This window comes from Channa argus, chromosome 7, assembly GCF_033026475.1.
Source record: "Channa argus isolate prfri chromosome 7, Channa argus male v1.0, whole genome shotgun sequence".
NCBI classification, from domain to species: Eukaryota; Metazoa; Chordata; class Actinopteri; order Anabantiformes; family Channidae; genus Channa; species Channa argus.
In genome coordinates, this window is record NC_090203.1 from 5,537,448 (window position 1) to 5,558,919 (window position 21,472).

General features: G+C 42.5%; 1 protein-coding gene across 2 annotated transcripts in view; it reads left to right on the top strand.

The window, feature by feature from the left end:
* The window catches only part of sv2a (synaptic vesicle glycoprotein 2A), a 39,372-nt gene continuing 17,900 nt past the window's right edge, over nt 1-21,472 (top strand). The window contains exons 1-2 of one of the 2 annotated variants that reach the window (XM_067511189.1): nt 1-168; nt 13,030-13,811. In XM_067511189.1, the coding sequence (XP_067367290.1) occupies nt 13,205-13,811 (607 nt within the window). In that variant the 5' untranslated portion in view covers nt 1-168; nt 13,030-13,204. Of the gene's footprint in view, nt 169-13,029; nt 13,812-21,472 lie in introns of those variants that run through there. The other variant, XM_067511190.1, reaches the window with a different exon arrangement.

Consider the following 21,472-nt stretch of genomic DNA (forward strand, 5'->3'; position numbering starts at 1 on the left):
AAGTAGAGGGAGGGGGGCGGGGAAGGTGCAGCTCTCCGCTTCTACGTCAGTGCACATCACAGGGACACACAGGACCTTAGCATTCAAAGTACTCCGGGTGACTCCCTGCACAGAAAAAAAAGGCGAATTCCGGTCACCCTAAACGCGCGGACGCACAGGCAGAAAAAGGTAAGTGAGACAGTGATACTCTTTAAGTACGCATTTATAGCCTAACGTCCGGTGAAGGCGCCAATTCCCGTGATCACCGCACTTACCACGCATGCAAGAGAAGAATGACATTTAGCAGAATTTCAAGTTACCGTTCACCTAGGAAAACGTGTTTATCGGCCTGTGCTGCGCGACGCAATGACCCCTAAAACCTGTACCCGAGGAGGAGCGGGGGTGGCATCAATGCACTGCTCGAATTGTATCTTATTAATTAGAGATGTTACAATCGGGCAGGATGTTAACGTGTCTGATTTATTTTTCTGATTTTTTTTTCTGTCTCATTCTGGGGGGTGGGCGGTTTGTGCGTTAAGGGTGATCACCATCTTCCATCCGAGCGCAGGGCGCAGGGTCCGTCCTGAGGGTAGGAGATGGTGAGAGGGTTATGTTTGAATAGAAAACGGTATTATCGGCCGAATTGGGTCTATTTGGCGATGCGTTCGGCACCGGCATCCTTGCTTTTTCATTGTCGCATTGTTTCCAGCTTTTATCTTTAGTTCACCCTCATAAATGTGCACGTCTGCCTCAGCCGCACTTTATCTCTGATTATATAAAAACAAAACCAACTCTTCCCGTTTATGTGATGTTACGTTTGATTTCACCAGTTTCGGGTTGGACTGTAAATTGCTCCGTATCCTTTCCTGCGTCGTGCGCCAAAAATGACCTTGTAAAACCCAGCGGGGAGAATGTGACGGGGGAAAGAGTGATGAGCCCCCCCCCACCCCCTCCGCTTCCCTCTGTGCTGTAGCTTGCTTGAATTGCTCTCTACTCTTTGTTTGGAGGTGATGGGTTTTCCAACTTTGATGTCTTGTCCGTGTGGCAGCCATCGTTGCTGCTCAGTCAGGTTCTGAGCTATTGATGCATCGAGCCCTCATTGCACGGTGGGATTGAGGGGAGCAGCTACTGTTTGGAAAGACTTCTAGTCTCTTAATTGGCTGGTGTCAGGCTGCAGCAAGAGCACTTTGCATACAGTACAGATACTGGAAGGTCCTGGGGGAAAAAAATCTTGCTGACAGTTTGAGAAGACGAAATCACCCCAAAACCTTAGTTTTTTTTTATTGTAGTGATAATGCAGTGTCATGTTTCACTTTACAGATTAGTTACAGCTTTATTATAAATATAAATGAAATTACAGAAGATTTTTCAGCTACTGTTTTTACCATCAACAAATCGTTTAAATACTTTCCAAAGAAATACACAAATTCCACATGTGGGAATTTCATGCTGTCTTGTTTATTGCGATAGTAACTTAAACATCTTTAGGTTTTGGACTGTTGGCTTAGTAGAACAAGCTTCCTAAATACTGTGTGCGGTGGGGCTTTAGAGTGAAAATGGTATTGTTCACCATTTTCTGCTGTTTTAAACAAAAGATTTAATCCATTCATGAAAAATGATAATGTGCACAATGTTGATAATGACAGTAATCACTAATTGAAGCCCTCATCCCGTTATATGAGTCATGTGTCTCACAATACATCAGTGTGTGGCTGTAAATTGAAAGAATGATCTAAATATTTGAGTATTTATCGACATTTTTCAGATTTAATGCTTGAGCTGTCCCATTCCATCACTCAGAACAACAAATTCAGAGTGACGTGACTTCAGTGTTGCAGGTGTGGCTGACTTTCCCATTTAAGTGACTCTTCTCACAGTTTAAACACACAGGAGCTCTACACGAAACCAGGAGGAGCAAGGGGAGCTGCTCTGTTTGGTGTTCTCGTTATCTGCCTGCTACCCCTGCTGATTGGGCCGTGCTCCAGTCTGTCCACAGAGATTAGCCCTGTCACAAGTTGCAACTCGCCTCTCCCTGCAGCTGGGAGCAATGGTGCTGGATGCATTAACATAGGAGCTACAAAAAAAAAAAAAAATGGCTGTGGTGCAGTAGAGCAAAGCTATTCATTCAAGATCAACAGTTAGCACCATTTGGATCCGAGTTGCTCATTGGTGCTGCACCATTTTTGGCTGATGATGCCGCTGAAACACTCCTCTGTGAGTGATTATTGATGATCGGCGGGTGGAAGCAACAATCAGGGGTAAGAGTCAGGTAGAAGGAATCTGTCTTCTGGTTTTAAAAACAAAATGCAAATGACAAAGATTTGTTATATCTGTTGATTAACTCACTGCTACGTGCTATTTAGCCAAAAATAATAAAATAATTATTTTATATTGGGAAGGAGTTTAAATGTAATTTCCTACTAAGGCTTTTGGTAAAGATCATGTAATTTGTTTAATTCTAAACAGTTTGTATCTCCACCCTTCACCAGAATACAATGAACCATTTAAAGCAGCAGACCCCCTGTGTGATGTACAGAATAGAGTTTCCAGAAGAGAAATTAATATTTAGTTGCGATTGAACAGATTGTGAAGCTTCCTTTGCCAGTTCAATAATGGACCAGCATAAAGGTGGGACTTACATATCTGACACTCATCTAACATATTTCTAAACATATCAATCTTTCTCTAATGGTTTCACATTTATTTAATTAAAAAGCCCTTTCAAGAACTTAATCGAGAACTTACTTAATTACGAACTTAGAGAAGCTGCGTAATGAAGTCTCCTTCTCCTCTTCTCTACTCTGCTACAGACCAGTGTTTGGTAGATTGAGTTTATCACAGTAATGAGATGAAACAACATCACGGCAGCAGCAGAAGCGCAAACAGCTGTGATGAACCGGGAAGCAAGGGCAAAGCTTGTCGTGGCAACAATCTTAAATCGTTCAACCCTAAAAACCACATTACACCCACTGTTTGCTGAGAGAGAGGAGCAGCAGAGCACCTGCAGCGTGCGGATCCCTGTTGTATGTTCTTGGGCAGTTCCTCATTGAAGGTACGGCTGTTGCTTTGCAACACTGGGCCAATGGGAGCTTCTGTGAAAAACACATGGGCACACAGACTCTATTGGCACGTTTTCATCGTTTTCTTTTAGTTGGTTCAGAACTGCGCCTCTCTGCTGGCCTCAGTCTGACTCCTCTTCAGTCCATTTTACATTGAGCAAAGCCAAAATGGATGCAGGGAGCTGACGTCACTGTGTCTGGTGCCACCAGGGTGAGAGTGCACGCTCAGCGCTCGAGCAAAGGGAACGATGACGTGACTTGTGTTAAGCTGCAGATTCTCCCATAGGGAGCTTGTGTGTGTGCAGCCCAGTGTCAGGGTGGAGCCATGACCCAGTAAACCTAACAACCAATCATCGCACCCCCCTCTCAGGCTGCTGTTATGTCCTTAGCCTGCATGGGCCTGAAGCCAGGCATGAACTATGCGGCTGAATAAAACTGTCACTCCCTGTGCACATGAAGCTCTCTGTGAGCAGAGGTTTTTATCATATGGTTACATCACTAGGGAGGGGGACGAGTCGGCTTTGCTACCTCTGTCAATGCAGCCAGACAGCAAGACGTGAATAATTGATGGTCCTTCACACATTCACCGGAGGACTTCCCTGGAAACTCAGACCAGATCAATCTGGTAGCCATTTTAAAGGTTATGTACACGGTGAAAACAGTGGCTTCTCTCAGTGAGTGTCGGTAATTAGTGTGACCTCCTTTGCACTTAGCGCATCTTGAATTATTTTAGAGACTGCTGAAGTCATCTTCTGACAGAAATTACCAGGCTTCCTTCAGCACGTGCTGAAGTTTTTATTAGGACATCTGTCTTTTATGTCTTTCTCTGTTGTGGTGATCCCATACTGTCCATTTATTATCTGTAACCACTTGTCTTGGGGGGCTGGGGTCTATCCCAGCTGTCATTGGGCGAGAGGCAGATTACACCCTGGACAGGTCCACTTCCAACCATTCACACTGACATTCACACCTATTGGCAATTTAGAATCACCAATTAACCCAACAAACATGTCTTTGGACTGTGAGAGGACTCTTGAATCCCCAAAGGCCGCATTTTGTTTTATTAGTATAATAAAATAATATATTGATTTGAAATTCAACCCTGTCAGAAGCACTGTTTCTTAGAAAAGGAGCTAAAATAAATATAGCTAAGAAAAAAAATACATTTCTTTGCGACACATCTAAAGAGATGACTGTGGTCACGGTGTGACTATCTTCACATAGAGCTGGCGCAACCCAGAATGCAACGCTCCTGATGCTCCCATGAGAGCAGAAAAGACTCTCTAGCTGAGATGTCGGTGACTCTGAGGGTTGTAAGGAAGGAAGGAAGTAATTAAACGGAACTGTCTTTTTTTTTCTGTTGTTTTGTTTTCCACTGTTAAATGACGTGTGAGACACTGCTGTTATTGCTTCGCTGAAGTAGTTTTACTTTTGTTGTAGAAAAGACGCCAGCTGTGACTTCATCTCACCTCTCTACGCCACGAGTGTCTTGATTTGTGTTGCTAAGAAACTGTGTGAGCAGTTTTATTCTTGAATGGCATATCCACAAAGAAAATAATCTCAAGACGCCCACACAATCCATCAAAAACTGAGAATATGAAAAGTCCACTGTGTACCTATGACAGATACATTCAGAAAAAAGACATTTAAGCAGAGGCTGGGCATGTATCACGAATGAATTCATCATATTCCACTGAAGCTCCATGTTTTCTTTTAGAAACCTTTTTTTTTTTCTGCATAAATCAGCATTTCATCTTGGTCAGAATTGCGAAGAGCTTCAGGTGAACAATCAATCAGGTAAATATTCACTGTGTGCGTCAGTAGACGTCAATAGAAATGAATTTCGCGTTGCATGATATTATAAGCACTCTGCAGCTCTGAGGACCCACTACTGACCTAATCATTGCGGCTTTACTCTGTCACACACACACACACACACGCACACACACACATATTACCTGTCACTTTTGCACACAGGATTTGGTTTTTTCCCACTCAGGCATCTACATTCACGCTCACGGTGATTCATCGCTCCTGCCCATCCCTGTCACACTCAGGAGCATCTGTGCTGTCAAATGAGCATCAAGATTAGACTCAGTGTGTAAATTAGAGAAGCAATGTCACAAAAACGGCAGTATTTAGTTTGTGTGCTCTAAGGCCGGGGGATTTTAAATATTTATCATATCTCAAAGCGAGTTTTGTTGTGGTTAGTTATTTTAAATATGAGTTGGATTATTTGTGGTTTCTTTCCTTTCATACTTTAATTCCAAATTGCCTATTGGTTTGTTCAGTGCAGCCGAAAATTTAAAATGCTTTTCTCTTATCAATCGCTTTCTGTTCTTCAGGTTAATTAATCCGGTTTTATAGTTTTATAGTTCACAGGTCGAACCCAAGACTAAATTCAAGAGGATTTATTGCTTGAAAATCAATCTTCCAGGACTCTCAACTTTATATCCAACTTTCGTTCTTAAACCAAAATGTCCTCAATGCACAGCAAATATTAATAATTTAGCTGTAACTTTCCCAAATTTTTGGAGGGGACTGTATTTGCTATATCTTGATATAGCGTTCATCAAAATTCAGAAAAATAGGACAATGCATGTCTCGATACAACAAAGAAGAGAACAATTATTTGCTCCGTCAGTCAAACACAGTTAAATGAAATTAAATATTTAGATTTTTTTTTTTGAGCAAATCGGTTCCAGGTCCAGGAGTCATGAAAATGTCACATTGCACTGCAACTTTTGGAAATAATTTTTCATCCTCCCACATGTTATGACTTTGTTTAATCAGCTAGTCTCTTAGTGATCATAATCTCGATCGATGATAGAACCAATTTACACAAATTGAAAGGAATCAAAAATGAACTGTTTAGTCAAGAACATGGCAAATCGATAGATAGGTGCAGCCTTAAGTGAGAGTGATGGTTTGTGTGTTGGTGTGAAGCTGTGCTAGTCTGCTGGATGAGAGCTGAGGTTATATTTGGAGACAAGAATGACTCATCTTAGCAGCAAATGAAGGGCTGTTAATTGGATGCAACTTTACGCAAATGCGTTTAGCTCTTGTTTCGCCCTGGTTTCTTTTCCTAACACTGCTCAGTTCACGCTGCTGCTCCTCCAGCTGCGGGCCAACCTGCCCCTTATGTGCACAACAGGGACGTCATCTGTCTGTGAGGTGAGAAAGTGAGATGGAAAATTGTTTTCCTCAGTGCACTACAGTGCGGTAACAAACACACTTCAGGGGCTGTTTTCCCTTTTTCAAATGGATGAAGCAGAAATGTATTTGTTGCTCTAACCAGGTCTGTAAGCACGTTGTGTATTACGGACCACATTCAACATGTCTTCCTTTATAAAGACAGGTCAGACAGGTTTCCCAACTTTTCTCCCTCTTTTGCATTTCTGAAAAAGTCTTTTAATCAGGCCCTTGAACTCAGTATCTGCCATTGTTAGAGACTCCGAGGGCTCTCGCAGACGTTCCATTTAATATCCAAATGAAACCTCTAAAACAATTCATTTAGGAGGATAAAAAATTTCTTCAGTAACTAACTGATTTTGGCTGTGTAATTTAATGTAAGTCCAAGAATCTCCCTGTTGTAGCTCTCGTTTTAGTGGCTGCCTGCTGCTGGGAGAAATTTCTGACTCTTTAGCCTCTAAATAGGCTCCACAATTACCAGTAGTCTAGTCATCTAGTCATAAACCTTTTAAAACCTAAACTTCATCTCTTCGCAGACACTAAAAGCAACAATGACTTGCCTTGTTCGTCAGTCTGAAACCTAGATTAGCTTGTTCGTCTGTGCTGTAGATCTCTGTTAATAAATGATGAGAAACACATCCCTCCAAGTGACGTTTCTCCTCATTCTAAAATGGCCGCTTGAAGAGTTTTAACAAATGTTTCCCCACAGCAGACAAACAAGCCTCCTGTCCTCTGCCTTTTATGCCCAGCTTGTTTGTCCCTATACCCTCTCGTATGACCCAGTAAGACGTTTGTGAATAGCGTCCCCACGTAGGGAGGCAGGCGTCTGTTGAAACTGAACCCTTTTTGCTGCCAGGCAACAAAATGGCAGATAATTTATAATGGAGCCAAAATGGCGGCCAGTAATTCTTCGCTCTAAACACCGAAGAAATGTGAGACTTTACGCATCAGGATTAGATTAAGTTAGGGTTAAGCACTAAATACAGATGTTATGCTTGATAAAAAAAGTAGTAGTTTGTATTAAAAATCAGTACTTGGTTAATGTTCTGCTTATACAGCACTTTTATCTGAAGCGCTTTTCAATGTTGCTTCTCATTTATCGATTTACACACACCCCCACACACACACCTGACCTAGCAGGAGCAACGTTGGGTTCAGTGTCTTGCCTATAGGGACACTTTGACATGTAGGAGGGACCAGGAGTCTGTGGACACCTGCCTCACCAACTGAGACACAGCCGCCCCACTTTTTCATGTTATATCACGCGTCACACGGCGTCACTGGTCCGACTATAATAATAGCTGTTTCACAGTGGACACAATGGACCTGTGCTAATGTCCCGTGTTTCGTAACCCGTCCACTTCAGCATCTAAATACTGCACTCCATGACAGTCTTACAGCTGCTACGGTAAAACCTCCTCTGTTGTATTTCACAGGAGGACAGTCTTCAAATAAGCTAATCCTGGTTGCAGACTGACAACTCAACGTAAATAGAGGCAATTTAGAATTTGCTTCAAGGAGAGCGGTGAGACTGAACCTAAACAATCTAAACTGGAAAGTTGCGGTTGAAAATAAAAAACAAAGTAAAGACAGTAACTCCTTCTACCTGGTGCTATCAAAAAACAAAATGCAATTGAGAGGCATATTGTGAGTTGAGTGGTTTAAAAGGCAAGGTCGCTTTGCTCTATGTCAACGGATGCCTGGGTTCTTCCCCCTCATCCATCTTCTTGGAGCCCATAACCACTTGTCTTTTTCCTTGCCAAAAACCGTGTGCGGCTAAATGGCTCTTTTATTTCCCCTAAAATAAAATATCCCACTACTATCACGGGGGGCCAAGGCCTGCTGTAAAAGGGGAAATCGATTTTGAGCAGGTCAGTTTAGCAGATGTCCTCAACAACTGAGTTTTCACAGTGCAATAAAGATTAATAGTTACTCAGCTTGAGTTATGAATATCGATGCACCGGTGTTGAAAGAACTGCCCTGTTAAAGTCGAGCTAATGTGGTTATAACTCCCTCAGTCGCTGCTGGAAATCCCCCGTGTTCCTCTGAGGTAAACAGTTGAGATGCGGGGAGTTATATATATGTGTGTGTGTGTATATTATATGTCGATGTAATGCAGTATTCCCACTGAAGTGTCAGACCATGTAGATAACCAATGAATAATGTGGAGATTATAAATATAATAAATACTATACTGTAACTTTTCTTTTCTTTCTCGAAAAACTTGCTTATATACAGTGCTGGCTAATTTAGAATGGAAAGCACAATAGAATATTTATATAAACTCAATACTCAAGTGAAAGTGCAAATACTTACCTTGAAGATACCCAACTACAAGTACAGTAGAAGTATAACCTCATATAAATGACTCCACTGAGAAGACATTGTATTATAAACAGTATTGAATGTGATGCTGTTAGTAAAATAAAAGTCCAGATTTAGTCAACTTTTAAAAAATAGGAACCAAAGTTACCTAGTGACTTGACTAAAGTTAGAGCAGGCTGTAACCAGTTTATGTACTGGAAGGTGGCTGATCCATAATAACACATCATAATTTATTAGGTAATTCTCAATTAAGGATCTGCATTTGCCTCAAGTAACTAGTATTTAAAGCTAAAGTACTGTACTAAAGTGCAGTGTTTGCCTCGAAACTGTAATGGAGTAAAGGTAAAAGTAGCATTAAATGTAAACACTACAGTAAAGTACGCGATTGACTTAAGCTCAAAATAGACTTAAGCTGAGTATAAATTCTTTGTTGAAGTTCTTACTGTTAAAGGACAGAGCTGACAAACCTTGAGCATTAAAATGTTTCCACACAAACCGTGTCAAATATAAAAAAGTGCATTTTCTCATTACTGCAAACTGGTGGCCAGTTTCATACAAACACTTCATCCACATAAAAGCATATGTAGTGGTTTTTACTGTAGTAAAAATACAGCTTAACCTGCACAGTAGTCCTACACACTAGGAAAGCATTTGTCTTTCAAAGCAGAGGGTGAACCAACACCCACTCTTAAATATCGTGTGAAAGGCTAATCACATGTCGATAAGCGGCCTCTGGAGTCTCCTTGTACAAAGCCCGTGACGGGGTGATAAAGGAGGATCAATCAGTTGTGTGACTCCTTAGTAAGAAATTGATTGAGTCCCTGTGCAGAGATGGATGGTAATGCTTGCAGCTGAACACTGTCTAAAGTTAGAGACACAGAATCACACGCAGACCAGGCCACACTGTTTGAAACAGAAGACGGACACGGCGTCTGCCAGTTCGGCTGGAGTCTATCACTTTCGCTAGAGTGAACCATCATGACCAGACACCTTTATTGTGTTCGTCGTGGAGGAATATATTTTCAGATTGCTTCCTAGGTACAGATTACTGAAGTTAGGCCTTTTGAGGAAGTACATGTTAAGGCATCTATGTGTTTGGTTCAACATATATGAGATATGGTGATGACGTTATTGAAAAAGAAAATGATTTGAGTCCAGGTTTCAGCAGCATTATTGTAAACTGGATGACTTTGTTGAATCACTGTACATTTCCGTCTTGTCATCCAAGCATGACTGAAACCAATGGGATTGAAACAAAGGCTGTTTCATACTCATCTGCCCTTGGAACGCTGGTGCTGTGGAGAAGTTCATCTCCTAAAGTTGCTTTACAGTAGCAAACGTGCAAAGTGACACCTTTACGCGCAAAAGCTGACGAAAAACATTAGCATTCGTGTCGAGTTGTGTTTCTGGGCACTTGACTAATTTCATTCTAATATTCAGGATATTCAGGTGGATGGGGCCCATTTGGTCAGGGACACACACCAAAGTCGATGTTTGCAGGACATTGAACTTCTGGACATTGTGCTTCTGGATAAAAAGCATGTACATGTAAATGATTCACTTTTCTTTAAACTTTGTTTTATTCTCCAGCAAAGAACTGAGAGTAATATTTGACTCAACCAAGATAAATGGCTAAAAGCTGCTAAAAACCTTTTGTGTACCTGAAGGTAACAACAGAGTCAATTCGTTTTCTACTGTTAATGAAAATATTAATGAAAAAGTGCAATTTAAGAACATAGTGTTCTCTTTCTTTAAAGAAATTTGACAGAACCAAAAATGTCCCTTTGTTGCAACATGGTTTTTTTTTAATGTTTTGGGGCTGAGCAACAAAGCAGTAGAGTCAATTCATGGGATGAGATCCAGGGCGACGACAAAGCACCAAACGCCTTTCACAACATTTGCTCAAGATGTAATGCTTCCCTGTGGAGTGAGACACTGTGCTGCTCAGCTTTTAATCTTAGGCTGACTGGAGAAAGGGAGAAAACCATAACAGAGAAATGATTCCGGCCAAATCCATTCAATGGCTGTGGCTTGAGGGACATTCGTGAGCCTGATCCCGAGTAATACTGTAGCTCTGTTTAGCAACTAATATTTTAAAAAGAAGTTTGTTGGAAATTATCTCAGATATTCACGTCCCAAAGGCAGTGCCAGTCAGGCTCTGCTCAGTCTGTTCGTCCCTGACTGCCTGTTTCCGCAGTTTAGCCTGCAACATTTGCGTGTTTGGCCCCCAAACGTTGGTCATTTGAGCAACTTGTGAGTGTACGTGCAGTAAACAAGGTGTCAAGGTGTTGTGGTGATTGATGCTCTGGTGATCAGATCAAATGATGCTGAACGTTCATAACATGACTGAGGGATGACTGAGTGTAAAGACTAAAAAGTGCCAACTATTGGATAGCTTGTACATTTATGTTCCTGAGATGGTTAGGCCCTAAAATGAAATAAAAAATCTGATTTTCACATCCTTATTCTGTCGTATAAACTAGATTATACTAGTAGACACTAGTGCTTATTCATTTTTAAAATCTTTCACTTCTTGGCATCTGGTTGCATGATACCCACACTACAGACATTAGACATAATCAAAGACCAGGGAGACGCTAGATTCGCTTTCAGAGAGCGTGTTCTTGGAAAACGCAGCCATCCCACCACACCTTTGGGTCCTGTGGCAGTTGTTCTGTGGCTCTTCAACACTCCCCGAGGCTACAGAGGAGGTTTTCAAAGCCAACCCGCCCTCCTGCCCTCCCACCGTTCTGCTGTCCCTCCCCTCTCTTTTCTGCTTACATCTGCTCCTCTTTTCTTGCTATAATTAACTCATTGTGCACTACACAGTTTTACAAACAATATTAATGATAACCAAAGTCTCACAATGGTTATTTTGGCCCTTACCCAGTGTAATTTGCAGTACCATTGTCTCTCCAGTATGCCTGATATTAATTACACGGCCCGTTTATTTATTAATTGCTACTCTGTCTGATCACTTCCTACACATCCAGACAACTATAAATACAGCACTGGGATAATATTGGCACCATAATGTTGTTTTCAAATGCCAAGGTATGAAAAACTCCAACAAGTGTTTTGTTATGCGCTTTATATTTTAGACTAGACATTTATTAGCACCTTTTATCCTCACGTCTTTAGATTTTTTTACTACGTTTAAATATTGTCCCTAGAGATCTAGTAAGAGTCATACTGCTCATATAAAAATCGTTGAAAATATACAAACTAAGAAGCAGGATGCAGGGGTGGGACATAAACGATGGAACTGGTAGCTGTTAACCAGTTAAAGGGGCTGGATCAGAGCAAACAACAGGCATGAGTCAGAAGAAGTGGATGTTAGTTTGCATTGCTCCTGCAACATCTGCTTCACCCTTCTTATTACTGCAGGCACTGGACTGATGGGAGAACAGTGGAAGGAGGGAGAAGGGAATGTGACGAGAGAGTGAGGGGAGGGGCTGTTCTGTCACCTGCTGGCGCTGTTTGGGGGTTGATGTTATATTTTGAATTGGAAAAGCTTCTGGGTTTCTCAGATAAGTGGTTCTGTAAAACAGACAGAAGGCTGTACTGTTGCAAAAATAAGACGAGTAATTCACTTTTTAAAACACGGTGAACCTATTGTGTAAAATACGAAAATGATATGAAAAGATGACCTTTTTGTCTTCAGGGGGATTTAAAGAGGCCATATTATGTTTTACATTTGGTTCTAACTAAATAACAATTGTGATTCTGATACTGCGATCAGTGGCCTGAGTGCTGTCAGTTTCCTCTGACTGGCCCTGTCCTCTCTCTCTTCCCCGCTGAGCTGCTGCAGCATCTCTCCTTACTAAAAGGACTGGCTGCAAACCTTATCAAGGTTTGGCATTAGTATGCTGCAAAGGGTCTAGGGTCTGTAATATAAAAAAAAAAAGTGAGGTGAGGCAAACGATGGCTGCATCACAGTGAAAGAGGAAAAAAACAGGTGGCCTGTTTATAGACACGCGACGGCCCTTTTTAGCCATTTTACTATGAAGTAAGCACATTACATACAGTATGGGATGGAGACTATTTTTCCTTAGTGCAATTATTGCAGAGAATATATTATAGATTTGGACAGATCTTGTTAATGTGTTAATTGCAGTGTGGTCCATTATGTGTTTGTGCTGTTGTGGGCCACTGTAAATGCCACACTGTGATTTGTGCTGGACTGAGCTATGGGATGTTCAGTCGATAAAGGCCTGAGCTCCTACACTTACATTTCACCTCCTTAAAGCTGTCATGTCTTTTTTCCCAGCTATTAGAGCTGAGCCAGATAATATTTCCTGCGAATGCCAACATTATGTGAATGCCAATGGTCCTTTGTGTTATGGTATTAAATGGTTCTGATCTGGATCGTGTAAAAATGTGCTTTTAGTAGGTGTTTTCCCTCGGAAGCACTGCACTGGCACTGGTGTGATAGATCACGCTAACACAACCCCTTGTCTTTGCTTTTCCACAGGATTTGGGATCGGAGCAGACGCTGGCCAAAGTCCAACAGCAGCAGTGCAGAGGAGCTGTCCGCGGTGCTGAGTTCCTCCGTTAACAGAAATCCCCATTGCACACTCATGTGCTTGGGTTGCTCCTGATACCTCCTATTCCTAGCATTACCCAGCCGCCACTCCAGCACATCAAAGATGGACGACGACGGACGCTACAGAGACAGCCGCTCAGATTTTATTCGCGGCGCCAAGGACATTGCCAAAGTGGCCAAGAAGCAGGTAGGCAAGAAAGTTGGGCGTGGTGTGGACAAAATGACCGATGAGTACACCAAGCGTTCCTACAAGCGCTTTGAAGAAGATGATGATGATGATTATGCTGGTGTGCAAGGCAATGATGATGGATATTACCGCAACGACAGCCGGGCTAACGATGACGAAGGTCACAGTGACTCTACTGAAGGACACGATGAGGACGATGAGATCTATGAAGGCGAGTACCAGGGCATCCCGAGGGCCGACTCAGGCAAGGCTGGTGGAATGGACGGCGTGACGGCTGCTCAGGCGCACCAGTTCAGGGATCTCTCAGCCTACGAGGCTGAGAGGAGGAAAGACCAGGAGGAGTTGGCTCAGCAGTACGAGACCATTCTACAGGAGTGCGGCCACGGGAAGTTCCAGTGGACGCTCTACTTTGTCCTGGGGCTGGCTTTGATGGCAGACGGCGTAGAAATCTTTGTGGTCGGCTTTGTGTTGCCCAGTGCAGAAAAGGACATGTGTCTCTCTGAGCCCAACAAGGGCATGCTGGGTAAGAAAACCACATATTGCTCCTTTGCTTCCAAAACACTTTTAAATGCATAAGAGACATTACATCTCGCAGAGCCGACACAGTCTAAGCAACAGTTTTTTTTTCAGCTCATTTACAGTCTTCTGTGCACTTTCTGTGTGTTTTGATGTCAGTGTCTCCTCCCATAGTTTACGCCACCGCTTCACATTTAGTCTCTGCCCTACCTTAACCATTCCCTGCACAGCTTTTCCTGCTGCCTCGTTGGTAGAGAAACTACAGCTATTTAAGATTCCAGAGCCCATGCAGCTTCTGAACAGCAGCGGAATTTGAATTCAAACCCCCAGCCAATCCAAACACCAGGTTCTTTGCTTTAGGTCAGCTGTTCTGTTCCCTGGACTGTGTTTGTGCGTTTGAGTTAGTGACTGTGGACAAAGGTTCTTCAAAATGTCTATTTTTCTACCTCATCTTTGTCTCTTCTTAGTCTATGCTGCATAGTTGTCACTTGTTTGTGTTTCTGTATGCTGTGAAGTGGGCAAAGCCCTCGTGATCATTTCCTATCCTGAGGGTTTAAGTCCATTTGGAGCCCAAACCTGTCTCGCCATCTGTCATTGGCTGCCCAGCAAGGTCACTGAGAACAAATGCGAGAGGTCTGGATAAACAATTCCAACGCACAGTTCACAAGTGTGCACAGTTCACACCAATTGTCTGCGGGCTGTTGAAAGCGGTTTTGGAAAAGGAAAATGTATATACAGTAGGAAAGATCACTCACTATGTAGAACTATTAAATGTCCACTTATAAGGATCCAGCTAACTCAAAGGTAGATTTGGCTTTGGCATGCATTTAGTTTTGCTGAACTAAAAAAAACTAAAAAATACTAAATCCACATCCTTAAATACACCTTGAAATAAAAGAAATAAGAAAATTACATTAAAAGCTGAATGAATCCAAATATTCATGACTTAGACTTTGCAATATCTGTACATGGACTGAAATGTTCAGTTGCATTATTGAGTCGTGATGAACTGGATGAGCTCTAATTACATAATTTCCAGTGCACTCACGGGGTTTTGATGGTCCAACTGTACTGCTGCCACGTCACTGAACATTGTTTCCCTGCAGAAAGGGTTGCCTGTGTTCGCAGTGCCTGTGCGACATAAAAATTCATGTTATGGATTCAGCACTATTTCTGCTTGAATGACTGAGGGATATAGGGATAAATAAGCTAACAGTCGCGTCTGTGAGGCCTTTCAGCTGTCACAGTTCACTCTATGTGGGCATCTTTTCCATTTTTCCGTTTAGTCCATGTGTTACAGTACTGTGTTTTATCCAGTGAGGGGGAAAAACAATATGGACACAAGCTACCACACAAAATATAAAGTAGACACACACACGCACACACACACACTCAGCTACATTGGCCGAGGCCTTCAGTTGTTCAGTTGTGTGATTTGCACGTGGTCCACAAACAGCATAAAGAGTGCACTGCGGACACATAAGCCCCTTTCAGACATGCACTGGAATTCAGTCATTTTCCAGACTTTCTCCGGGTTGGGTTTCTGTGTGAACGCAAACACCCAAGTCATTACTCTGATTTTACCGAGCCGGCTGCACCCGAGCTCGTTTGTGAATAGAGGAGGTGATACTCCGGAGAATTCACCATGAGTGGGTGAGCGTGTTAATCACGTCCATTTAATGCGACTGTCAAATAAATACAGGGAACAGCACGAGATTCTGTAGAATGTAAGAAATAATTAAGCAAAGAAGATAGAAGATGACAACAAATGAACAAAGGATGACAGAAGGTATAAAAATGATGAGAAGAGACTGAAAAGAGTAAAAAAAAAAATGCAAAGGAAGGAAAAAATTGATTGACCATACAAAAAAAAATAAAGATGCTTCTCTTGGATGAGAGCAAAAAGTACCACGTGTTAATACATGATTTAAAATACTCCCCTTGCTCTGGGTAGCGGTGCCAGTGGGAAGCCAGTAGGGAGACACGATCGGCCCCGATTCCCTGTTACGCAATCCACGCCTGACTCATGCTAGAGAGTCAGGCCTCTCTGCACCGCATGATTCCTAATGTCCTTTACCTCAACTTCCCAGTCTCACTCTTTACTCAGCACAGTACAAACTAAGCTTTCTCTATTGTGACACACTGTGACGGAATCATTTAATGTGTGTATTGTATAGAGAATGTGCACGTGTGAGCTGTAATTTCCCAGAGATTATCAACACGCTTATAGTAGAAAGTATGCACGTGTGCCCAGAAACTAAAGCATCGTCACCTAGAAAAATTCTTTGTGGAGAAACTTCTTCCATTATTTTACATTATTAGATGCATTGGCTTGGAGGTTGCGGTCAGACCATCTTAGGGCATTAAGAGCCAAAAAACCCAAAGCAAAACCAAACCAAACCAAACCCAGAGAGGTTTTGAAAAGACAGCAGTGATGCATGCAGTGCAGCGTTTTTGCACGATGGAGCCAAAGTAGACACTTTCACAAGGCAGCAGAGAGGCACAGCGTGGTTGTCATTGATTTGTCCTTGATGTGAAGCTGCAGAGGTTGCAACTGCAGTGTGCTTAGTTCATCGTCATGTGAAGAATATTCTGGGATTTATGACATGCAGCAGCTCTGCCACACGGGAAAGAGGTTTCTGGAAAAGTGCTTAAAAAGCATTAAGAAGATTTCCCACCGTCGAGAGCGTGCACTGCATGCTGTGACACCGAGGATGACTGAGGACGAATGTCTGACACACATAAAAACTGAGAGGGGAGTGAAGAGAATATCAGAGAGATGAACTATCTGGGTCTCCCTCATTTAGGGTGGTCACTGCAGCCTGCTGGCTAAAATGAATTATTTTTAGGAAATTAGGATGGATTGAAATGAGCACCAGAAAAGGCAATAAACTTGCATATTTATAAAAACGTAGCATTTACAAACAAATGTGCAAATTGTCAGGCAACAGATGGTTTTTCATCTGTCGATAAAAATGTTTTGATAGAAATGTTTAACAAAGTGCTGTGACTGAAACGGTCCTGTTGTCATCAAAAGTAAAATCACCCTAATAAAATTGATTGGATTTTCAAAATTGAGCTGCCATCCTTTTGCTTGGATGGAGAAACAGTCAACATTCATTCACACCAAACATCGTGAGCAGATTTGCCCTTTAAAAATCCCACAACATTCATTCCAATTGTAGTCCACAGCTGTTAGAGGTTGACCCCTGCTAATTGTTTACTTGCATAAATTGTAATTTTGTTTGGTTCTTTGATTATTCACATCATGGGACTGAATCTTTTGTGATCTTTGGGTAGTCGGTGGGTGGGGTGTTTAGCTAGAAGGTCGCACCTTCACCTCCCTGGCCAGCTGCAGCCTTTCTGTGTGTGGCTTGCATGTTTTCGCTATGTTTGCGTCCAAAGACATGCGTGTCAGGTTAATTGGTGTGGAATGTGAATGTGAGTGTGAAGGTTTGTCCGCCTGTGCATGTCTCTCTCTGTTGGCCTGATGGGATAGACTCCATCGCCCTCACGACACAGGATATGCAGTTACAGATAATGGATAGATGCTTTTTTCAGCAATGCTGAATCTGAGGTAATAAGTTGAATCACACACTTTGTTGATAAAACATTACTAGGGCTCAACAAGTAAAGTGAAGCCATAGCTTAAATGTTTGTGCATCGTCCTGATGGTCATCGTTTTTCATCTGCATGTTAGGTGACCGACTGTATCTGACAATAATAAAACCTCTTAATAGACCATAATCCTGGATGGTGTAGCTGCAATAAACACCCTTCTAATAGACTAATTTAGCACATAGCACATGAACCAGAGCCTGAATAAATAAATGTTTCTTTTTTGTATCAGATTTAACACAAACAGTATTAAGGCCTTAAAGCAATGGTTGCTCCACCAGTGATGGTGGATTAAGGATGATGATGTGTCCGTCCATGTCCCAGTTAGAGCTAATAGAGCTGTTTGCTTGTTCCTTATTTGAGATTTATTTCCATCCTATACACCGTTTGATAAATTTGATTGGGGTGAACAGCAGTAAAACTATTTCATCGTTTGTTGTTTTCCCAGCTTTCCCACTGGCCAACTCCTGTGATGGTGCCCTTCATTCTCCAGTGCTGAAGAGTCTCAGCCCTTTGTCATTCAAAAAGGCCTGTGCTCTTTGGCAGAAAGGGAAAAACTGGCTATTATTAGTGGCCCTCTGCCCTTCCCCCTCCCTCGTCCATGGAAACAGACACATCTCTGCATAGACTACCCTAGAGCCTTGGGGAGCTCGGTCACAGTGCCGACCGGTCTCTCTTCCTCACTCCTTTTTTAATTTCTCCCTCATTCTTTCTCTCCTCCTCTCTGTCCAGCCTTCCACCCATTCCCCACCAACTTCCTCTCCACAGTATTGAGGTGCTCAGCTGTCTGGAGATTCCTGTTTCTCCCCTCTGCTGTGCTCGTTCTTCTCATTCCTCTATTTCTGCAATAGGATGCATTTTTTGCCAGACAAATATGAAGAAATTGTTGGCAGCGTACTACTTCTAGTTTATTTAGAAATGCTAAATCTGATTAGAGCGAAATCCTGAGTCCCCCCCAAACCTTGTTGCTTTTTTCATTTCACTCAAAAAAAAAGAAAAAAAAGAAAAGACAAATGCAATGAGATAAGCGTTACATCCGCAGCACAATATTCTGGCGTAAAATGGCTTGTAGCTAGAGGAGTGTAGGCAACTTTCCGTGCCAATTTTTATACAGCTTCAGAAAAGATACACTTATTCAGTGTTGATCACCAAGAGGTACCAACAAACGTGCACCTTTTCCCTTCATTTACAGTGCATATTTTACCACAGCCGTTATGTGGTGTTTGCTCTAACACCTAGTTTCAAGATTGTTCAGTCAAATTAAAAAAAACAACACAACTTTGATTTCTCTCCAGGTTGCCAGCAGGCACAGCTACTGCTGTGCTGCATAGTGGTTTCTATGCATCCAAGGTGCTGTTACACCAAAACAGGAGTCTAAAAATGTTGTACCTAGGTTACTCCTGGATTCTCAGTCTTCAGTGGTGAGCTGTTGAGTGGTACCTAGTACGCCCATAGCAGTCTTAACTTAATTAACCAGGTTACAGTCGGCTTTTGCACTAAAGCTGACTTTAATTGAGAAACTTCGTTTCTGTAATCAGGGTATAGGGGATTAGAGAAACCGGATTTTCCTGGCTGTTTATGTAACGAGGTTTCCCGTCAGCTTTTTACAGTGGTACGAAAGCACTTGTGCACGACAAAAGGTGGAAAGGAAAGATTCATAATGAAGTGATCCTTCTTTGTTTTTAACTCAAGTCCTGCCCAAAGTCTGTGTGATGGTGTGCATACGCACACCAAATTGATGAGCGGGGGTAATTACATTGATAATGATGGAAAACTGGAGGCACTGCACAGGGGTGAGGACGGGAAGTGGTGATTTCAAATTTAAGCCCAGAAGCCGAAGCGATGTTGGTTACCGTCTCAGACTTTCCCACAGGTTCCAACAGGCCTTTTCCCTTTCTCTCCCTACCTGCAGCTACATAAACACAATGCCACATTAAATATATAAGCAGCATGTGTACATGGATTTCTGTTCAGCAGTTTTCCTTGCCTCCAATCTCTGACTTAAACCAGTCCCCAGCCTTTGCCCAATGGCACAATGACCTCTGTGACCCAGGAGCAGATAATACTTTGTTTGGTAGCTTCTTTAAAAACCCCAACATGAAACAACCTGACTGAAGCTTGTGGTCACCTGGCAGGTGTGATTCTAATTTTCACGCATTTTTAGTCCTTTTTCGTGTTTTTCACTAAATTCTGAGTGAAACTTGTCTCCTCTTTAACTGCTAAATACTCCACTTTGTTCACCAGGTAGCTGCTGACTTTCCCTTGAGATCCATTTGCCGTAACACCTATAACAGAATGCAGAAATGTTGAGGGAGTCTGTGACAATTCTTACATTTGTAAAAATATCGATTAAAGTCAAAACTTTAAACTTTCCGCTATCCTGGCACTCGCTAATTATTGTGTTTTTATTCGCCAAACAGCTGCCCTGAACACAAGCTGCAATGCTGTGGAATACTGATAACAATGTTTGGCTTTCAGTAAAGCATTTTACTTAAGTTTTACTCCTCATCAACTGTTTTGCCCGTCAGATACACAAGCTAAAATTAGGACACCATTTATCCTTGAGCCAAATGCGGCTGCTAATGCACTTCTACCCACACGGATAGACTTGAGCCTGCTGTATGTGAAGACGGAGACAGGGATAATGATCCAGTTAGGGTGACATGTCAGCACAGCAGTCAGATTCCTGGCTGGTGGTTTGAGAAGAGATGACCCATCATTGTCACCACATCTGTCTGACTGTCTGTCTGTCTGTCTGTCTGTCTGACTGTCTGTGTGTCTGTCTGTCTGTCTGTCTGTCCATCCACCTTGTCGCTGCTGCATTGCGGAAACGGCTGTTAGGCCCAGTCATCATCACCGGCTCATTGTTGCTGCTTTCAGCCCTGCCAGGGGGGAAACACATACACAAGCCTGCAAAACACTAAGAGAAACACACACCACCCACACACACACACACACTAAGTACACACTAACTGTAGATATGAACATTTGGAACACTGACACAAACACACTCACAGGAGTACTCACATACAAACCCTTTCTGTCATGTGCACACACAATCACACACGCACACCTGGGATCAAGGGAAGTTGCCAGCACATGCACACAAAGCCCCCCCACCCGCAATCGCTCAAACAAAGGGGTTGAAAGTCCCCGTCTTTGCCAAGTGAAAAACATTTACACAGAAAAATACGCCGATAGACAAATAAAGAACACTCAGAGGGAATGAGTCACACATGCAGACGGAAATCATCTCAAGGAAAAGGGCAGGAGAACATCCACCGTCTGTGCTCAACCTGCCCTTTCCTCTCTGCACGTATTAACTTTGTTTCCAACTGTATCGTTTCAGCAGTGGCTTGTTAGAGCGCGTGATGGATTATCTCAGCAGACCTGCTCACAGCTGCCCTCGGGGTTCTCGTGTAATCGACTCTACGTTTACTCATCTGTCTGGTTCATTCACACTGCGCAAAGTAAAGACAGGACTGATTGCTCTTTTTGCTCATTTGCAACACACACTACCAGCCGACGGTCTCCATCATAAGAGCCAGTTGAGTAAATATTGCTCCTACGGTTACGCATTAAACTGAAAATTTATTTTAGTTTGCGTCAGTAAATATTAACTCACAGTCCATTAACTCACTTGTTTTGGGAGCTTTAACTTTAGCTGTTAGTGTGGATCCAACCTTTAGTATCCACTAATAATTTGCATTCAGAGCAGAGGATTCTCATGAAATTAAATCGTGGGATGGCACCAAACTTCCTTTTTCTAAATGAAACAAAGACTGAATATATTTTTTTATTCGGTGAAAACATTTTCTGCTGATCTGACCTCAATTTCCCCACTAATTAAACAATCTGTGAGGACAGCAGTCCAAGCCTGGAGAACCACGTCAGAGCTGCTGTCAAGTCCAGCTTTTTCCAGCTTCGATTGCTGTCGAAGGTTAAGCTGTTTTTGAGCAGAGGGGAGTTGATGCGTTTATTAGCTCACGATCGGACTATGAGCGGACTCTCCAAACCATCATCAGCACGTCCGCAGCTGGTACAGAACGC